Raw genomic sequence first — 22,607 nt, 5'->3', positions numbered from 1 at the left:
TTAAATATTTATCTGCCACAAATGCAGTATTACAGTACAATATACACCCATTGCCATTTCATTTTCTGGAGAAGCAAGAAAAGTCTGTAAACTCACATTCAGAACAAGATGTGGATTTCTGAACCACAAATGAATACTCTATGTTTGCTGCAGAGTACACAGCTGAAGTCATAAGAACCGTTCCCTCTAGACTTTATAAAAAATATACTTCACTATAACAATATGTAGAGAGAGTACTACAGCCTACAAATGAGTAAGATTTGATTTTAATTTACACACTTTTTTAAAAAGAGGGCAATTGTTTCAAGTTTCACTTTCTGTTGCTGAAGAAAGGACAGTTCTCATCTTTCCTTCTCTTGCTGAATCTATTTATAGGTGTGTCATGTACAGAACAGGCAGCCAAAAATTAGCAAGGGTTTTGAGCAAGAGATTGAGGGGTGATTAATAACTATGGAAGGGAGACTTGTTTCTCTGCAAAAATAACAAAGTCACATGGATGATGGCACACAACTACAACTTAATCTGACCCATATGCTGTAAATATGGCAATGACTGTCATTCTGAATAAATTAGATTGGTGCTGATTATTCATCCGTATGTTGGCCAACCCAGTGTTTCATGAGCCAGTTCTGAGCTGGAATCTTCAAAAGTAGTGTAAAAATATATTTCATGAAAATCCTCACTGTCTTAGATTGCTCCTTTTTGCACAGTATATGTGTCTTTCTCTTTCAGGCTGCCCTTTGTGTCATTATCTTGGGAACTTGGAACTTTGAGAACCAGTGTGGTGTAGTTGTTAGAATGTTAGATTAGGACCTGGAAAACCAAGGTTCAAATCTCCACTTAGCCCAGAAGCTCACAGGGTGACTTTGGATCAGTCACTATCTCTCAGAGTTGTTATGAGGACAAAAAGGGGAGAGGGGGGCATGTATGCCTCCCTGGGCCGCATGGAGAAAAGGTGGGATATAAATGTAGAGGATAAACTTCTTATTCTAAAGGGCATATTGTAGCATGAATATTATTTAAAATGTCAGACTTCTTTTTATGAGCATAACTTCAGTTTGTGTTCATAGGAGCACAGTAGGCCTGTTGCCATATTTTCCAATTTTGCTATCAAATACTGAATATGAAATTTTGAATACAAAATTCATATTTGCATTTTAAATGTGGTTTTTTCCCCTAAAAATTGTTGGTTGATTTGACACACAGTTAGTAAAAAAAATTCACCAGCTATTGACTATTACGTGCTGTCAAATACTAAGATAATCTTCCATGACAGCCAACAGATATTAATGCCATAGCATGTCATCTATTAACTATGATTAAATACTAAATATTATTACATGTCTGCAATCAGATATAGTCAAATATCAAATACTGAAATAAAATAAAGGTCAACAACAGACATCAATATTCAATAAATATTTAGTAAATTTGACCTGCAAATATCTGTAGAATATTAAACATAATTTTAATTGTATACTTAATGTTGGGAGCAAATTCATTTCAACTCTAGATTATGAGCTGGAATGAACTTCAAACAAGCCACCTACCTTAGTTTCCTGGACTGTGGTAGGATAGTACCATGTCTGATGGTAGTGAACGCCCCCAACCCAGAGCATTATAGCTGAAGGTACTGGAACATCCAAACAGCAATATATAAACCTTTAAAGATTAGGTCTATGTTCAACTGTGTCTGATTAACTTCTGAAGAGGTATTTTGTATACTTTAAAATAAAGGATTACATTCATTTTTACTATAATCCCTTTGCTTATAAATTTCTTAAGTGAATATATGTAAATTCATATGTGTACTCCAACTTGGCCTACATACAGCTAGTAATAATTAAAATGGAATAAAAACACATACAGCAAAAATGTTTTGTACTGTAAATAATGTGTGGTTTATATAGGCTGTGGTCAGACATTTGAATGTAGCAATATACTAAATGTATTGCCAACTGTGGTCTGCCTTATGCATTCAGGCTTGCATCTTCCAGCAGTGGGGCCCAAATGCACATGCAGTTCACTGGATGGGGAAACATACTGTGTAGGGTGATATAAAATGTGTCAATTGTGACACTGCAGCTATGTATAACCATTATGTTACATTTTTGTTACTGCTACTGCAAATGTTAAAAGTACAGATCAAAGAGGGGCTGAAGGGTGCTTTCCTATATTCCTTGATACTATATCCTGGCAGTGGTGTATCAGTTTCCCATGTATTTAGATCCTTTTAAAGTTAAGATTATGTTAAATAAGGTTAAGAACATTTATAGCAGCAGTAATAGATTTATTGTCATCATTATCATCTGTAATTTTAGTAGTAGCAGCAGTAGGAGGAGCCATTCTTGTTCATTAAAAAATATACAGAAGCAACAGTGATACTTTTTTTCAATAAAATAAAAACAACAATGGCTCCTTCCCACTTTTTCTTTTACTTTTTACTGAATATCTAGCCTATTAAATAGTCAGATTTATTAGCTTTTCCTATTAAAGATATCACACCGCTGTCATTTTTGGATTCTAGAAAAGACAACAATGCTGGGAAAAACAGAAGGGAGTAGAAAAAGAGGAAGACCAAGCAAGAGATGGATTGATTTCATAAAAGAAGCCACAGACCTGAACTTACAAGATCTGAACAGGGTGGTTTATAACAAATGCTATTGGAGGTTGCTGATTCATACAGTTGGCATAAGTTGTAATCGACTTGAAGACATATAACAACAACAATTATTGTTGTGTTAATATTCAGTGATGGTGGTGGTGAATTATGATCCAGCAGAGGAAGAGGGGGAAGCAATTTTTGCATATTCCCCTTCCCATACAGCCGACAGTGGCAACTCCCATGCTGTTCTAAAGGTCCCCCAACCTTCTGGAGCAGCTTTTCAGGTGAAAGGAGAAATCACCTCCCTGTCTTCTTCCAGCAGAGCATCGCCATGAGCAGAACTTCACTCATGCTAAGTCTGGATCCAACATTCATCACTGGATCCAGGTCTGACTGTTTTCACCTTTCATGAGTCATAAATGATTAATTCAGCATTGTATGGACAGGCAGGGCTTAGAGAGAGAGAGAGAGAGAGGGAGAGAGAGAGAGAATGAATATGAATATATCATTTCTGGGCTTGTTTGTAATGCAATAATAATGCAAAAACAAAAGAGCTCCCCCCAAAAGCTTTCTGTCATCAGTTTATTGAATTAATTTAAATTGAGAAGCCACTCTTCAAATTGCAGTTGAAACATTCCTATGATATGCTCACTTATCTACTTTGCACTATATTGTTATATATTTTTTAAAACCCTCATCCCATTTGCCTAACTGAAAAAGTATTTCTAATGCCAATAATATTGTACATTTTACACCAAATATTCTGTGCATCTTCACTGGCAGAACTCTGTAACTCATCTAAATCCAGTGAACCCCTGATTCATGAAGGACAAGGGAACAGGGCCCTAAAGGTACTTTCTGTCGTTGTTTCCATTACAGAAGTATGTGGGTAACAGGCTTGGATTTGACAGCAACTGAAGAAAGAGGATATTATATGCATGCCTTCAATCAGCTTTGTATTTGATCCTTAAAGGGAAAATTATGTGAGAGACAGGGGAGGAAAACAACAAACTAAGCAAGATCCCAATTTCAATATAATTTGGAGAAAATAACTGATTTGGGTTGGACATGTTGCCAAAATGGATGACTCAAGGCTTCCAAACAAGAAATGGAAACCAGAAGGATGCCTAAAGCCTTAAAGAAGAACAAATTGGGAAGATATGATTGACTGTAATGTTTCAAAATCAACTATTGCAAAGACGAATTTGGGTGGTTGCCCAGAACACAATTGAATGGTGATGTTCATTTAGATGCTTAATGTTGAAACAAAATAATGCATTTTAACTGTGCTTCAGCTAAAGTTGTAGCTGTTAACTCTTTCCATTTTGCTAAAAATTTAGACATGTAATGACACTTTTTTCCTCCTCTTTAGTACTGAAAATTTGTAACAACATACATGTGGCTGATGATGCCATCCTTTTCTTCGAACAATAGCAAAAATGAAAGAGAATATAAAAAAGAAAGTCCTAGAATTTGCCATGGGACCTTTAGAACTATCTCTGTCTTGGAGCCCATCATCTTCCCATTATCATCCCTGTTGCTTTCCGTGAGTTGAAGGGATATCTTCTGAAATAGGGAGCCTTTTCTACTCATGCAGGTTCCCTACACAATTTAGAAGCTTCCAGGTATCTAAATCACTCAGGGAGCCTACACACGTAGAATAGGCTACTCATTGCAGACACACTCCCTGTTCCCCTCCATGTGATGGTTAATTGTGAGTGTGGAATTGCCTGAGTGTCACTGCCGCTAATATAATTGTCGCTATAGTCTTATTATATATTTATCAGAAGTATTTTTTGTTAACAGGCACAGAAGGTTTCTTTCTTGACTTTCAGGCTGGAGCTGAGCACTAATCCTCACTTTTGTCTCCTCCTTTACTCCTCCTTTGGTCAGTCACCATAAAATAACTATGGTGGGACACTCCATGCAATCAACTTGCACTGGCCCTACCATTAGACAGAGTGAGACAGCTGCCTTAAGCAGATAATTTTGGGTGTAATGAAAGGACAATGGATTCTTTAATTTATTGTTATTGTAAATTAATTGACAGAGATGGAGAAAGGCATTTGTGTGGTTTTCTGCATTAGGTGCCAGAATAATTTGACTGGCCTTGAGTACTAAGCACCCTGACTTTTGGTGAGGGTGGAGGGTGCCATTTGCTGCTCTGCCTCAGGCAGCAGAATGTCTTGGGCCTGCCTTGAACTGAAATGCATATACTGATATATATCAAAGTGCCCTTTAATAGCACCAAAAATCTTCTAAGTTAAGAACCAAAGAAGGGAGGAAGCAGGGGAAGGGAGTCAAAATAAATTAGATGTCTACCTGAAGAGCAGCTTAGAGAAAAGGAATTGACCTCCAAAAAATGTTGAAATGTATATATACAGTTTTAGAACAGAGCTGCTTATGAACCCTATCTTTCCATAAAGTTATGGCTTAGATCCAGAGTTTGCACAAGCTTCCTCTGTGCAATTTTCTCTGAATCCCCTTCCTTACTTTAGCCCTCTACACTGTCAGGAGATGCTTTTCGAGAAAGTACAGTTGGCTGCATCAGAGAGCAGGAATAGAAAAGCCCAACTGGGCAAGCAGTTTCCTCTCACACAAACACTGCCCAATAAAGGTGAATCTTCTAACCATCATGAACATCATCACATGAATTCAGTTCCTCTGTATAATATTCTTGGATTCACATTCATTTCTAACTCTGTCATCTACAATTTATGACTGATAGACTTGTCTCTTACTTTATTGAAATAAGTATGTCAACATTTGAGCATAAACCTTAATGAATCTTTGGTCAGTAATATTTTGTGGATGGCAGAGAACTGTGATTTAGTTTAATATGCACTTCACAAAATAATACATGGACTGAAAGGCAGCTATCCTTTAACGTTCACTCCCCTCTGAATTTTGTGCTGCAATTCTCTAACCAAAAGAATTTATAGAAATGCTTAGATTCGGGGAAAGGGTGCATAAAATGCAAATATTAGTGAAAGTAACATAAAAACGTGTATACTAAGAGAAATGCACACCAAAATCACTGAGATTACTTGTGTGGTAGGAGCATGTTGCACCCCCTTTAGCAACAGGAATAACTCAGACAGACACAGGTTTTTGGGTGAAGTAGGGCCCCAACTTTATTGATCAGAGCAAGTAAAGTGGGTTTGGCATGGCAGTAGGGCCAGGATCCACTTCGTTCAGGCATCCCTTGCTGCAGGAATGCTTAGTCAACCCAAGAAGCAGTTGGGAACTACTCTTGGGAATTGGTCTGATTTAGACCCAAATGGGGTGTGAACCCGAGGCACCTGTGGTCCCGCTGACCAACCAGTGGGAGGGGTTGTGGGCTGGATGAGGCAATGACCCTCCCAAGATAGGGGCGTGGCCATTGTATACCCCACTGGACTCCTTATGGGAGCCCCCCTTATGACTGATTCTGCCCAATGCCACTTCCAAAATCACTGAGATTACTTACAGAAGTACCTTTGGTTGTTCCCCAAGTAGGAGTGGGGGGGATTTGATTCAGTTCTTATTTAAAGCTGAATCTATCAAATTTGTACTTTCCAAAACAGTATGAGAATGGAAACACAACCATCCTTCAAAATTTGCACCTATCCAAATTCTGCAATATAGTTCTTCAAACAAAGTTTACAAAAATGCATAATTGTACGGGAAAGTGTGCATAAAATGAATATATTAATGAATATAGCAGACAACACTGCATTATGTTAGGAGAAATTGTCTGAAAAATGTGCCCATTAGTCAAAACTGCATACAAAAATGTGTTTTATTAGGAGAAATTAGCACTAATATGCTGACGAATATTTTTGTAAAAAAAACCCCACAAATTTCTGCAGAAATGTAGAGAACTGAATTTAAGACTGGAAAAAAGTAAAACTGAGAGAACTGAAATTGACAGATCCTTCCATCCCTACCTTCCATGGCTGGTGAGGTTCATCTGATATTAACACAAAACGGAGGCTTCAGTGTTATCAGCTGAGTCCTGTGGAATGCTCTTCCAACAGAGATTCAACAGTGATCAGTGATTTTTAAATGTTCTCTGCAAACATTTCTATGCTGCCAGGCTTGTGCAGAAAAACAATTCTGTTACAATTAGCCAGTAATCTATGATTTTGGTTTTGGTGTGATTTTTATTGTGTATGATGCTAATGAATTTTCATGAGGACTTTAAAAAGAAATCACAAACATATGAGGAAATGTGGCAAAGTGAACATAAGATTGGAAAAATGAGAAACTGAAAGGAACCAGAATGGACAGATTTGTCTATCCCTATAACTGAACATGAAGTGGATGGTGCTAAAATGGACAATGTTTTTGTGTGGTGGTCTTCTGAAACATGCTCGTGCACATGTATTAAGATTTCTTTTCTGAAGCCCAAAATCTACTGCTTAAGGCAGCTGTCCCAACTTACCTCCTAGTAAAACTGCTTCTGTAGAAATATTTGTAAGGACACATTTCCATCACAAGACATCCTGGTTATAAATCGGGCAGTTTTGGGTTTTCATTGCTCACACTGCACATGCTTTCCATTATTTGCTATTTCCCATGTTCCTAGGTTGAAGGCACATTTTCTTTTCCCAATTTCCACAACCACTGAGTTGGCCTGCCTCTTGGGGTGCACAAACAGACTTCAAGTTGAACCCTTGTAATGCAGCACCAAAGCTGATTCATAGATATGTGAGGTGCAGACAAGACAGGTCAGATGTGTGTTACATAAGCTACAATCCACTAATGACAAGTCATACAAAACCTCTGGAGACAAGGTGTTTAAGGGAAGAAATTTATAGAAATGCCCATCATCTGATTTTCAGCAAAGCAGGTGATGATGAGCTGCATTTGTTGTACTTTTAAGTACTACCTTTATCAGCTCACAGTTACCATCTGCTTTCAGTTCTCCTTTAAATAAAATCTATTCAAGCATCATGTAATTTCTAAAGCTGTGCCATTCACAAAATGGTGGCAAAGGGCCACGTGAGGCTAGTATAATTCCAGGGCAGGAAAAATTCACATTCATTTGACTTCACATAGATAGCTCTACTGGAAAATATGCACAAATCTAATAGTGAAATTAAATTGTAGCTGTTCCTGCATATTGAATTAAATTTTGAAGGAGCCATCCAAACATATACCTTTCATTTTTTATATGGTTGGGGGGGGTGCTAGCTGTGTGTTGAATTTGAAATTACTTCTTGCTTCTTGTTTCAGAGGTGTAACTCAGATTTGTGTCATGATCCTCAAATAATTTATTGCAGTTTAGTCCTGTTGAACTCAGTGGCATTAACTCAGGGCAAGTAATTTAAGGACTGCAGCAGCAGTTACACAATAGGTATGAAAACAGAACATCACTATTGACAATAAGGGCTGTTCTGAATAATTAAGAATGCCTTGAGATTAGTTGTTTTATTCTGAAAAGAAAACAGGTTTACCACTTGGCTAATGTTCATATATACCTGCGTAACCTTTTCTTCTTTTTCCTTCAATAGATTATTTGGTTTCTACAAAGGGATACTCCCTCCAATCTTGGCTGAAACACCCAAAAGGGCAGTAAAGGTAGGCCATTATTTCCTTCAAAAGAAAGAAAGAAAGAAAGAAAGAAAGAAAGAAAGAAAGAAAGAAAGAAAGAAAGAAAGAAAGAAAGAAAGAAAGAAAGAAAGAAAGAAAGAAAGAAAGAAAGAGCCAAACCCCACCAATAGAGTTAACTCTTGTGCAACATATGAAAGATAATATCAGTAATGGTGAGTGCTCACCTGACCTCCCATCCCCCATGTTGCTGCTCTATATTAGGAGGTAGAAGGGGAGGGGCAAGGTGGCAGTGAGGTCAGCACATTGTAAATGCACTGGTGGGAGCACTGGATTGGCTCCACCAATCCATTTGCACCATGTGACTTCACCGCCACCCCACCCTTCCCCCTTTACCTCCCAAGAAGCAGCAGCAACATTGGCCATGGAGATCAGGTGAGTGCTGCTGCCCCGCCCCACCGACTGCTATTGGATAACACATGTCTTTCCCTACAAAATTGTAACCCACTGACATTAAACCTTTAGTTCTCATCCAAAACTAAGGTGAAGTCCAAGGTGTATGTGAGACTATATTTGCTCTCTTTCATCTGAACTGTCCTGGATGCTAAAATAGATGGGCTCTTGATGTGATCCTGGAGGGGGTCTTCTTGTGTCTTGTTACTCTGGTCCTTCCCCTCTCTCCTCTTCCTCTGTCCACACACACTGTCTAAGTTTAATTTGCAAGTTTCTAGGAACAAGAACCTGTCTTTTATTTATGCTGTCATGTGAAATGCTATGTAAGCTGTTGGTGCTTAACTATCTACTACTACTACTACTACTAACAACAACAGCAACAATGATTACTATAACTATATAATAAATAAATAATGAGCTTACCATCTTTTAAAATCTAATACTTTTTTATTTTCCAAATAGAGGATTGAACATTCTATCTGATTAAGAGCTTTTTCACATATAACCTGTTGCATTCACAGATGGACTTTATTTGTTTTTTTATGTCAAACATTTATTACCTGCTTTCCCTGTGCTCAAAGCAGCTTCTAGCAAAACATATGAAAATAAATAAATTATAAAATCTGGACTGTTTAAAATATTTTTTTAAGGGCTCAAGCTGCACACTTACTTGGGGAAATGTTATGTGGGGGGGGCGCAACATTTCCTGGAAATATTCACAACCATGATTTAGCTTGAGAAAACTGATGAGGGTGGCCAGTCCGCATATAACACCTGAGCCAGATGAAACTGCTCCTTGCATCAATTCTTTTAAAAAGCCAAACCCTCAAACATGAATGTTTGGAGTCTTTCATGAAATAGATGGACAGTTAAGCAAGTATTATGCTATGTGGAATGTCAGATAAAGTGCTTAGTTCACTTCAGAGCCCCATTAAGCTGAGTGTGGACCTCTTTTCACATAACTCACTATCTGTCTTGCTGGAATAGTGGTGTCCTGGTTCCACTTTTCTTCACATATGTCTGGAATTCAGTTGTCTGCTGGTAACCTTGCATTTCATATAGAATTGTTGGATTGCTTGCTAATCTTTGATTGAAAATAGAAAAGAATGTGGAGTGCTTGACTTAGATAAAGAAACAGATCTTGTGGTTTCATGCATGTGAATGCATACACACACTCAGTGTTCAAAAATCTAATGATAAATGTGTAATGATTGCAAACTAAAACTTTCATAGTAATACATGTATACACACACATTCTCTCATATATATGTATATATATATATATATATGTATATATATATATATATATATATATATATATATATATATATATATATATATATATAAAATCCAACAGTTTCTATAATTGGATACATGCATAATTATAAGAATATAAATTTGAGGGTTTTTTATTACAGTTTGTAGTGAAAGGAGATAACTTTTCCATTGTTTCAGCACTTACAATGCAACCCTGTACATGTCTACTTAGAAGAAAGTCACATTGAATTTGGTGGGACTAATTCCCAGAGAAGTATGCATAGGATTGCAATCTTGTAACTAGGTAATTATAGATTTCCCAATATACCCAGAGAAATGGAAGTGATGTATTCTGATCACCAAATGTTTTGTGGAGAGGGGGTGCTGGATGACCCTTGGATTTCCTTCCAAATTTGATACAATAATTTGAGTTGTATTGATGTAATTTTGTACAGCTGCGTCTGTACCTGCCATCCACATCTCAGAAACTTGCAGAGAAAGGCTGCCTTGAATTATAAAACTGCTGTGCTGATAAAAGATCACTCAGATAAACAAACAAGGCCGAGTTCCTGTTGAGAAGAAAAATATAATTGTCTATTCCTTTGGTAAATCCATTTGCATGTAAAAATAAAGCCATTATAATTAAGGTAATATGTCACTTGGACGCCATGTGTCAAAGACAATTTCACTTTGAAGAGTTCAGACCCTTTTGTCTGTCTGTGCCTCTCTGTCTTTCTCCCCCACCCCCAGTTTTTGAAAGAAAGCTGGTAATTCTGAAGGATGAAAAGCCAAACTTTATAGCCCTGATTTAGTCTGCACTTGAAGAAAAGACATGAACAGTGCCAGCACAATGGTTAACAGATGATCTTGTTGGGCAAATACATATTTTACATATGCTCCTTCCTAGACATTTTTATCTTAATGTTATTGAGACATATGGTAAGTACTCTGTTGTGTTTTCCCCCCTCTGTGGAACGTAGATTTAAATGAATCTTTGCCAGATGGACAGCAATGGTTATTAGATACTGTACATGACGACATATATTTTACAACTATTTTTCCGTGGAATTTTGTGAAGAAAGCTTTTTTTTTTAACAGCAAAAAATACCAAATCACTGCTCAGCAACAAAAGTTCCTTCTCTCGATCATGATAATGATATTTAGAGCTCTTAAATAAAGTGAAGCGTGGAAGCAAACAGTTAGGTTTTCTGACAGACTTAATTCATACTTGGTTTGTCCACTTCAATCCTTCGTTTAGAGTTTCCTAATATTGTTCAGCTCCAAAACTGTGTACATAATAGGAAACAGAGTTGCTAGATACTAACTAGTTCTTCTGTGCATGGCTTTGGGTAGCATTTGGTATTTTGAAAGCAATTTTTAAGAACAAAAGCTTGCTAGGCAACATACATGGAGAACATGGAAAACATTAAGAAATATCTATATTTCCATTAGGTGCAACAATGAATAGAAAAGTGTTGCATGTGTTAGTTTCAGGAGCAATATAAAAATCTGCTTTGATACTTAGGCTTCAATCCTATATACACTTTCCTGGGAGTAAGTCACACTGAACTCAATGGTGCTTACTTCTGAGAGGACAGGCAAAGGATTTCACTGTAATTCTGCCATTTAGGCTTTACATAACTTGAGGCTGCTGTGCTCATTTCACCTAGTTTTGCACAACCACATTGATTTTGTTTGCCTCAGAATATAGGTGATTTACAGTGTAATCCTGTATGAGCCTACTCAGAAGGAAGACCCACTTACTTGAGTGAGGCTTATTTCCAGAGCAGTGTATATAGGATTGCAGCTTTACAGAACAATTCTATGCTCACTTACCTGGGAGTAAGCCCAATCAATCTCTATGGCAGTTACTTCATAGTGCAAATAGATTGTACTATGAAGGATCATTGTCCAAATATATTGATCATAAGATCAAAGTAGCACCGTTTTTAAACATTGAGTCCTATACTTTATTCAGTGCATTAAACTTGTCAAGTTGTGATTTGCAGTTTTCATGAGATATTTTAATATAACAATAGGATGGATTTTCCATGTGCTAAGCAATGTAAGTTGACATTTTTCATAATGCTTGTGCCTCATTCATTAGCACATGTTTTAGATCTCTTTAATAAAATCCCATCTATATACTACAAGTCATCATATATGACACTCACTAATTCACTCACACACTCACGATGAAGCATCAAAATTGTTATGGTACATGACACAACAAATTGTTACGATACTTCCACAACAAATTGAATATTGAATTTTGGTACATGGGTACCCTGATTCATAGAGGTCTGAAAATGGGACATTCCTCAGAAGGAAGGATTTCTGGCAGTGGTCCGGGACAGTCTGCTCGTGTGCAATGGTCTGGAAAGTTCACATGGTACAAAATGCTGCTGCCCAGCTATTGGTTTGAGCCAGGCAGTCAGGATGTATCATCACACCTCTGTTGTGCCAGTAGCACTGGTTGCCAGTGCATTTCCAGGCGAGGCCCAATTGTAAGTGCTGGTGACAACTTTTAAAGCCCTAAATGGCTTGGAATCAAGTTACCTAAAAGACTGTCCATATCTGTACCAACCTGCCCATATCTTAAGATCTGTTTCTGAGGCCCTTCAGGGGTGCATGCCTATAAAGGAAGCCAGATTGGTGAGTGCACACAACGAGGACATTCTTAGGAGGGGCCCACAGCTGTAGAATCAGATTCCATAGGACATAGACAGGTGCCATCCCTTGTGGATGTTAAATGGATCTTTACCACTGCCTGTAGCAGCTAATTTAATCTGAGTTGCAGAACTCTCAATTTTTGATAAATCTATATTATGCTGGATTAGTGTTGGTCCTTTTGCCTTTGAGTAATGTTTTCAAATATTGTTTTGAGATTTTTATGGTGTTTTATGATTTTAAATTGCATTTTATTGTAAGAAATGTGACTTGTAAACCACTTTGGGGAGGTTTTTTTTTAATCTATAGAAATGTATTAACTGACTAAATCAATAAAAACCAAGGCTTGTGGAATGCATGCTGTGTTTCTAATAATCCGGTAGAAATCTCTGCAATGCTCCCATGGTGGGGACCAGGGAGAAAAATCAGGAGCAACGTGCTGAGCTGCCTACAATTTGGTTTTGAGAGTAGAGGAGCCCAAGCATTGCTGCCCCCAGCATGTCTCCTTGATGGAAATTGCCTGAAGTGGGTATAATGTGGGAATAGGAATGGCACAAGGAAGAGGATGACACAAGTTGACACCTGCTGCCCTAGAGGTACAGCTGTGAGACCATTCCAGTTAATGGTCCAGCTAGCGCACCCCAGAGCCTTCAAGCTGGGGAGGGGAACCTCAGGCCCAGGCCCCAAATCTGGCCCCCAAGCCCCTCTATCTGGCCCTCAGTACTCTCCCAAGGCCCCATCCCTCACCAACCCTACATTGCACCCTCCTGGAGTGTTTTTCCCTGTCTGGAATGTGCTCTTGATCATGTTTATCAGGATTTGCTTGCATGGATAGGGGGTAGAGCATGGTGTACAAGCAAGTGTAGAAACGAGCATACTGCCCAAGAGGAAATTTCTCCACCCACTTTTGCCTCTGGTCCCACCCACCCCTGGCATGTGTCCTCTGAAGGTTGCCCAGAAGGGAGTACAGTCCCTGGCTGAACACATGTTCCCACTTCTACCTTAAACATTCTTAAAGGGCATGCACACACACCCATCCCAGTTCATTCATGTTGCAGGAACAACTAAATGTTCCATTACACCTCTCTCTAATCCACACCGAAGAGCTCCTTATGCATCTTCAACCCCATTTAAACAGGCCCAAACATACTCCATACCCCTGTAGATTTCGTTTCAAAGGAGTTAAACATTGAGAGGGAGGCGGAAATGATAGAAACACAGTATTTATAGAAGATGAACTGAAGAAAAAAAGATTGCTTCCAAGGATGCCGTGCATGCAATTTGTTAAAATGGGGGGGGGGGAATGGAAACGCTATGATTTAAAAAGAAATGCTGTATATTATGTACTTTACAAAACAGTGCTAACCCTTAGCATCCTGAAAAGCAGGATTACCAACTACACAAAATGCTATGCTTTTCAAGGCCTGAGGTAATCCTCTACAAGAAGGTGCTGGCTGTTCCTGCAGGTCAGTCTCTGGGACTCCCTTCGGCTGCTCCGGTTTGTCTCCTTCACTGGATGTCAGTGCAGATTGTTCTGCTCCAGGATGCAGCTGTGCTGCTGGCTGCTGAGCATTGTTGCCAACTCTATAATGTCTTTTTCTGAAACTTTAGATGTCATGGGGATTTCTTAAGTACTGCGCATGCACAGAGTTTTAATCGAGCCAGATAGCCACAAAAAGTGCTGGCAGCAAATATCAAGACCAGAGAATGGTGGTGGGAAATGACAGGAAGCTGCAGGACTCGGCAAGGAGAGGTATCCTATAGATCAAGGGTAGGGAGCCTCTGGCCCATGGGCCAGATTTGGTCTGCAAGGCTGTTTCCCCCAAACCATGCCCAACTGCCCCACACCTGATGTCATATGTGACATCAGGTTTGGAGCAGGTAAAGAGCGAGTTCCATGGGGAACTCAACAACACAGCCAGTCCCTGCAGAAAAGCAGGGATGAAGTCACCCCTCATCAGCTAATGGGAAGTGACTTCAAGCCTGCTGAATGGGTTGTGTGACTGAGTTCCCCAGCTAATCCCTGCATAAAAGCACCTTTGTTGACTTTCACCCTCCAGCATGTGGAGAGTGACAGGGTTGGGCATGGAAATACAACGGAAAGGGTGGGGTCAGCCAGCACATTCTTGCTCTCTCTCAGATAATTTAACCATGGTGGGACCTACATGCCCAAGTAAAGCTAATGTTAGGAAAGAATCTGTGGGCCAAACTAGATGTGATGCTAAACGTGATGCTAAACTTGAAGATGTGGTTTGGTGTTTTTAAATGTAGTTAGCTATTGGGAGGGCCATGTCCTTTCCTCGTTTGCCATGGTGGTGCTATAATGTGTGCAGTGATAACATCTCCCCAAACAACCACAATAGTGGTATCCCTGTGGCCACCCACCACGTGTAGGTTCTTGAGCTGGGTTCATGATAAAGCAATCAGCCAAGGTTAAAGCAAATGAAAATGAGTTCAACATTTTGGCAAGCTCAGTTCTTCCATGGTGCCTCCACTTAGTTTTGCTATTTCTCCTTCCCCATTGCAGCTCCACATGCCAGATCTCATGAGAGGATGTGGGAGTAGGCTCAAGGGGCTGCAGAAGGCGTGAATGCAAAAGTCAGGCAGGCAGCCTTGGACTTGTGCACCTGTGAATCTAATCCATTATTTTGTTTTAAAAAACAGTGATACTAATAAATAAAATATCTGTTAATATTCTGCTTAATCCCATATAACACTGTTCTTAAAATATTTTAAAGGAATAAATCCCTGCATCAGAGTGATTCTGAATCATTTGTAAGCTGGTAAAAGAGTGTTAGCATAGAATTGTTGATCTCAATGGATTTTGCAACTATGAGATCTGCCTAAGATGTTTAAACTGACATTAAATGATAAAACGGAAGCTTCCCTGTAGCCAGGAGGAAAGCTTTTCACATTTTTGTAAGGAGAATTCTGTCCTCGGAATAAGAAGCTACACAAATGACAAATGGCTGTTTGGTTTTGGAAGGAGTTTGGAAAGTAGTGTTATTTTCTTTCTGGTATAAGAATGAAAAAGATATTGAGATGTTGCCATAAATTGGATTGAGTGCTTGGTATCTGTATATATGTGTGTATGTGTATTCTGTATATTTCTAATATATGTTTTTGAGTGATCTGAGCACAACTTTTGCCCAATTCAAGTTTAACCAAAGCCATGTGTGCAGCACTAATCGCTCAACAACGTACCACCAGATCAAATCCTTCTTTCTTTGTCTTTTGTTAGACTAATAAAGGTAAACAGCTTTCTATGATAAAATCTCTACTCCATTCTTGAGTTTTAAATTTCACTGTGTTTACTTTCCAGTTTTTCACCTTTGAACAATATAAGAAATTACTAGGAAATGTTTCGCTGTCACCAGCACTGGTAAGTGAGGATATACACTTTTGTATTCACGTTTGATTTTGTCATGGGGATAAGGAGACTCACGTATGAAGGCAGTGTTTCAATTCCCATGATTCATCCCTCTTCCTTCTTCTCCTTTTCTCCTCATATTGGTCCAATTAATGGAGTGGGATGAGCAAAGCAAGGGAAAAGTTATGTGAGATCCAAATGCTCTGTGGACCAACAGAAGAGCTTTGGCTTGCATGTGGTAGAAGAGCAAAAATTCCTTCCATTGGCAGTCCCTCATACGTTCTGGACCTTGAGAGGGTATTTTTTAGAGGGGGATCACATGAAGGAGGAACTTTAAACCATCATATGCTAGTGGAGCTACTGTTCTTGCCAGTCTGGATCCTACCCTCTTTTCTTATGTAAAATGTGGAAGAGAATTTATGCCTGGATGTTCTTGGGCAGTATGCATCTCATAAGCCACCCAGGAATCAGTCCATGTAGCTGATTTTAATGCAGTTACCAAAAAGCAAATTGGAAGAGTGCACTGACAAAACATCTTGACCATCTGGATTATAGATTTCCTGGTTTAACGAGTTAAGGGATTGGAAGCATTTCTGGAGTTTGGCTCTCTCAGTGGAAGTTTTGTGACAAGCATATGTTTGCTTATCATATAATGCAAGAGACTTCCTATTAGAATGTACATAATTGGCCAAAATGAAGTGAAGTCATCATGAAATGGGAGACACTTTAAATCATCACTTTTCTAGTTATTAAATTTGTTATATTACCATTATGACTGCATTTGTCTCTGGTTCTTAAAGATTCTTTCTCACCCTCTCTCAGTCTCTCTCCCCTTTTCTTTTTTCTGGACTGTCACATTTTTCAGAGAATATGAGATAAATCCTTAAAGTAATAGAGAAAGCTCTAACTCATCTTGCAAATGTAAGGTACTAGGAGAAAATGATGCTACTTTACCCACAAATAATACAATGGTTCACTGAGCTTCATAGACTGTAGGATACTTAACTGTATGTTATAAAGCCATGGTAGAGGAAGTAAGAGTAATGATGCAAGAGCTGTTCTGAATGGAGGTGGTGAAGATGAACAAGAGATATACTTCCAAGCTGGGGAGAATGCCTCTGGATCTGGTAGAGTTTACCAAACAAGGACATGCTTTTTCCCAGCTGAATAAAGGGTTGGTGTGGGGTCTACAACATCCATAATCCAGCATATATATATGTTTGCTTAGATTCATTGATTTCAGAGGCTATATTCCAACCCAACCCTCTTCAAATCAATTGATTACATTTCCAGATGTTGTTTCCAGATATGTTGCATTCCCAGTATCTGGAACTCCTTGCTAAAGAAGGCCTTGTTATGCTACCTCCATCTCTGATTAACTTCTTCTTGCAGGAACTACAGTTTTATTTAGCCAGCCTGTGGCCCCTAAACTGACTGTAATTGATTTTTTGTAGGATTTTATCACCACTTAGAAATTCTGAATATTAAATGGTATATAAATATTTGGAAGAAAAATAAGTGTTTTACCTGTCCCTTAGTCTTATCTCTTTTTAAACATTATATTTTATTGCTGTTTGATTGTATTTTATTATATTTGTATTACAGTAGGGCCCCGCTTTTCGGCGGCCCGCTTTTCGGCGGCCCGCTTTTTGGTGTTCCGCTAATACGGCTGCTTTCAATTAGAGTACGGCCCCACTCATACGGCGCTTGTACCGCTTTTACTGCATTTTTCGGGCGTCAGGTGCCATTTTATTGACGGAGTTCCACTTTTCAGTGGGTTTCACTTTTAGGCAGGGGCAGAGCTTGGAAAAGTTACTTTTTTGGACTAAACTCCCATCAGCCCACTCCAGTGGCCATGCTGGCTGGGGCTGATGGGAGTTGTAGTTTAAAAAAGTAACTTTTCCAAGCTCTGCAGGGTCTAGAATGTAATCCGCCATATGAGTGGGGCGCTCCTGTACTAGCCTCCTTGAGCACTGTTTGATGGGAAGGTGGGGTGTAAATTTAACAAATAATTAAAATACAGATAATATATAATTATCTCTAATTGCCTTTCTGATATTATTCCCACCATTAGGAGAGTCAGACAATGTTCAATTGAGTGGGGGGGCAATGAGGAGAGGAGAATTTCCCAAGATTATGGAGGTCTGTCCAACTTTGGGTGATTTCTCCATATCTCAGCAGTTTCCTGTTATCCTGCATTGTTCAGGAGAACTCCTGGAATGGCTTTTCAGGATATGCAGGGAGGTATAGTAGGGAAGAAGGGATAAAAAAAAATCCTTCTATGAATTTCCTTAAGTTATTTTAGGATCCAAGCCAATGCATTTAATAATGAACATATTAAGTGTGTGGTGTCTCAGCACAACCTCCACTTTCAGAAGCACTATGCCTTGGAATAACAGTTGCTGAGAATTACAGGTAAGGTGCTATTGCACTCATGTTCTGTGTGTGGACTTTGCATGGATGTATGGTTGGTCACTGTGAGAACTGGATGCTGAACTAGATGAGCCTTTGGCCTGGTTCATCAGGCTCTTCATATGCTGTTTTGTTTGACGGTCATAAATTTGTGATTGATGAGGTTTTGCAGCTGCCACATGGAAAATTCAACAAAACGTATGTACAGTGTAATGTTACTTTCTGTAATCACAACCATTTTACAGTAAACTGAATATTGTCTTGCAATCTAAATCTTTCTCCTATATGTTTTTAAGCAAATAAATGAATGAACTGAACTGAAGAAATTCTTCAATCATTGGCCAGTTCTTAGCAATGGATAGAGTAACTCTGGGATAGGCCCTGACCACCCAGGTGGGTTTTTTTTCTGCTCAGACACCACACTCTTGTGTGGGCATCAACAGGACTTGCCAAAGAAATGTTGCTGCCTGAGGTAGAAAAGATTGCATCCACCTCATTCCATATACAGAAGCCAACTGGACTGGCAGCTAAACCTTACTTCAACAGAGGTGATGGGACAGTGTCACCTGAAGGCTGCAGGTTACCTTCAGGGGCTCAGGACAGGTCACCTGGCACAAGAGATGGACAAATCTATTGATGTTGGTTTCCCTCAGTTTCTCATTTTTTCAGTCTCAGATCTCTACATTTCTGCATCAGTTCATGAATATTTTAATGTCCTTCTGAAAATTCATCAGCATTTCAGTGTATGTTTCTCTTAACATGCATATTTTTGCAAGCATTCTTTCTTAATATAATACATTTTAAAAATCTTGTCTGCATTTTAATCCACACATTCTCCTAACACACACATTTTTATAACATGTTTTGATTCGAAAACGGCATTGCAGGATTCTGAGAATGTTGAAGGATAGCTGTGTTCCACTTCTTGTATTGTTTGGGGAAGTGCAGATTAGATACATTTGCATTAAAATGTGAACCAAATGTAATTTCTCCCCCATCCCTACTTGGCACACACAGTTTTGCCCTCTAACACCTCACCCCCACCTCAGCAACTGCTACAGAAGATAGCTGCCTCAATATGCCCAATGATGGGGCTGCCACTGGGTATTAAACTGTAAGTCAGCAGGCAATTGGGCCTTAACTCTCTCTGGCCTGATGGCAAGGTGAGTGTGTAGCTTCCTCCCTCCAGGAAGTCAAGGATCAACAAGCCCTTTTCAGTTGGTCTCAGTTCTTTTATTTATTTAAAAGGCCAATACAATGCATGTTACTCTTGTTCTCAAGAGTGAGTCACTTGCACTGAGGAGAGAAAAAGACCTGGATATGGAAGGTGTGCACAGACATCCCATACACTGTAATTCCCTGGTGCGTTGCCTGGGCATGAATAGAGGAATGGATAACAGGGCTGTGTCGAGTCCTATGTGTCAGTGCTATACCTGTGGTGGCACTAGACTGTGCCATTATTGCACTTTGGTATGATTATATCTGACTATATGGTGTGTGTGTGTACACACACATACACACACACACAGGATGTGCAAGAAATTTAATTTAGTTCACATTTAAAGCTGAATTTATCAAATTTGCACTTTCCGAGTCAATATGTGAACCAAAACACAGCCATCCTTTGAAATTTGCACTTACTCAAATTTTGCAGTGCAGTTTGCCAACCAATGTTTACAAAAATGCTTATGTTAGGGGCAAGTGTGCATAAAAATGAATATATGTGAAAATAACATACAAAATGCATTATATGATGAGAAATTGCTTGCAACAATGTGTACATTAGTCAAAACTGCCTAGGCCAAAGTCACATTAAAATGCTGGAGAATTTCCATGAATTTCATAAATTTTCATTTTTTAAAAAAATCACAAATTGCTGCAGAAAATATGGAACACGGAATTTAAGATTTGAAAAATGAGAAACTAAGAGAACTGATATTGACAGAACTTTCCATCCCCAACACACACACAGCACTCATTGGCTTATTCACTCAGTGTGTGAAAGAATACTGAAAATTAATTCTGTTGTACTTATGAAGTGTGGGGTCCAAAAAGGTCCTCACCACGTAATCCTACTCAAACGTAAGCCCCAATGTGTTCAGTGGATCTTAGCAGCATATGAGCATGCTTAGGATTGCAGTCTCTGTCACGCTCAAGCACTTCCACCCAACTGATCTGCAGTTTCCCCATTTTTCCTCCAACTCCCCGCAAAGTTGGAAGCTTCTCCAGAAATGGTCCCTACCCCAGTTTTCAGCTATCTTTGGAAGAGCCAGGAAATTCAAAAAACCCACTGTAATTAAAATATGTTGCATGTTAGGAAATAGTATTAATAGTATCGGTTCAAAGATGATTGAAATCAATGCTCTTAAGCAAAACTAAGGGTGTGCTGGATTATGGCCAGAGGTTAAATATTAGGTAAACTATATAAAGTTTGAATTGTTTTACTTATATTGATGCCTTGAATGCCAGTTGTAGTTTATGAATTATTATAAGGCCAAAGCAGCAAAGCAGTCTGTTATTTGGTATATATATATGTATTCATTTTCATTATTACTAATACCTCACTTAAGTTGTTTCAGAGGTGAAATTTTCCCTGGAGAACTATTCCTTTAAGAAGATTGTTTGTTTAATTGGAACACGGCAATTTAGTCCTGTTTTTTCTTTATATTAGATTTACTACATGATTAACGCATTGTTTTATACTCAGCTGGTAAGCGATTTTAAGAGCTGTCTTTGTGGCTATATTATACACATTAAAATGTGTAAATTATTCTTCATGGATAAGACTCTCCCTAAATTGCATGTGGAGGGCATGCTTTACCACATATGCATTTCTTAAATCAGTCACAAAGCTTTTCCCCCCCATTTAGACAGAATACGTTGTTGATAGGACTTTGACATTTTATTTTGAATATTTGGAATGTGGTTTGTGGCTTTTGTAATTTCTTCTGCATGAACTGTCAACATCTAATCAAGGACGAAAGCTGTTTAGTAATGGTATACTACTGCACAAGGGTAGGTCTCTCCACTTTCATCATATCAGTCAGCTTAATGCTCAACTTCAGAATGTGATGTACGGGGATGTTTTACCGCAGTGTGCATGAAAACTGATTGATTTAACTCTTTTAGACATTTGCAGTTGCTGGCTTGGGATCTGGATTAACAGAAGCAGTTGTGGTTAACCCTTTTGAAGTAGTCAAGGTTAGCCTGCAGGCAAATCGGGATGCTTTCACAGAGGTACAGCAACTGAAATATTTTTTCAATATGTTGGGAAATGCAAGTGCTTGGATAATAAGTATAAAATGTTAATCAAGAGCTGTGCAACAGTTGTAGGAAGAGGGGAATATCTTGGGGCAATGTAAAACAACTGATGGTCCCAGTTTAAGTGTTGCCATTTTGCTGGACAAGCAAATTTGATACGGATGATGCGGTGAAAAATATGTATTTGGCAGTGGCTCCTCAATGTTTCTGGAGCATCCTTTGCTCTATAATAGGAAATGGAGTTGTGACAGCAGAGAACAAAGGAAAGGGAATAGAAGGAAGAGCAAGAGAGAGCAAACATAGAAAGGAAACAGCCTTTTGTTTTCAAAATACGTCCCCTCTCTAACAGTGTGGAAGGTAAACCTACATTTTTGGTTTTTCAACATTCCACAGTAAAGACTCCCAGGATATTATTATTTTTCTAATATGCTGAAAATCAGTGATTGGAAGGGAACATTGGAAGTTCTCAAAGCCACCATATGTATAGGCTTTTGTATTTGCTGGGAAAGAAAATTTAGAAGCTAACCCTCTGAAACATGGAAGCAGCCTTATACTGAGCCAGACCATTGGTCCATTTAACCCAGTATTGCCCCGAAGGGGCTCTTCTAATGGGGCAGAGACACAGCAATAACCTTCCAGCAGAGATGTCACTGCCAGTTATCAGGAGGGATAGGGATAAGGCAGCAGCAATGTTGTAGTTGTGCAGTTCTGGACAGTACACCCATATAGCCCCAAATTTGCTTCCACCTCACTGCTCCTGGTACTGACTACACTGACTGGCAGCCAGCAGCTCTGATAGGAGTCTCCCAGGCTTGCCTGGAGATACCAAGAATAGGACCCAAAATTTTCTGCTTGCAAGGCATCTGCTCTAGCACTCTGCTATGGCCTTTCCGCTGTCATGCAATACATCTGTGGATTAGAATGGTGGCAGTGGGATAGGGTTGCATTCATCAGCCATTCTGCCTGACTTCCACATGTTCAAGAGTAGCCTATAGAGCACATGGCTTCTGTGTCACAGCTTCCAATTAATGCTTACAGGTCAAA

The 22,607-nt window shown here is 39.0% G+C and overlaps 1 protein-coding gene across 2 annotated transcripts in view; it reads left to right on the top strand.

Moving 5' to 3' along the window:
* Positions 1–22,607, top strand: part of SLC25A21 (solute carrier family 25 member 21) — a 532,071-nt gene that overhangs the window by 492,332 nt on the left and 17,132 nt on the right. For both annotated transcript variants that reach the window (XM_061611678.1, XM_061611677.1), the window contains 3 exons: positions 8,104–8,170; positions 15,843–15,902; positions 21,432–21,539. In XM_061611678.1, coding sequence (XP_061467662.1) covers positions 8,104–8,170; positions 15,843–15,902; positions 21,432–21,539 — 235 coding nt within the window. The remainder of the gene's footprint in view (positions 1–8,103; positions 8,171–15,842; positions 15,903–21,431; positions 21,540–22,607) is intronic.

The sequence above is a fragment of the Rhineura floridana genome, chromosome 2, assembly GCF_030035675.1.
Source record: "Rhineura floridana isolate rRhiFlo1 chromosome 2, rRhiFlo1.hap2, whole genome shotgun sequence".
Taxonomy (NCBI): Eukaryota; Metazoa; Chordata; class Lepidosauria; order Squamata; family Rhineuridae; genus Rhineura; species Rhineura floridana.
This window is presented reverse-complemented; position numbering and strand designations above follow the sequence as displayed.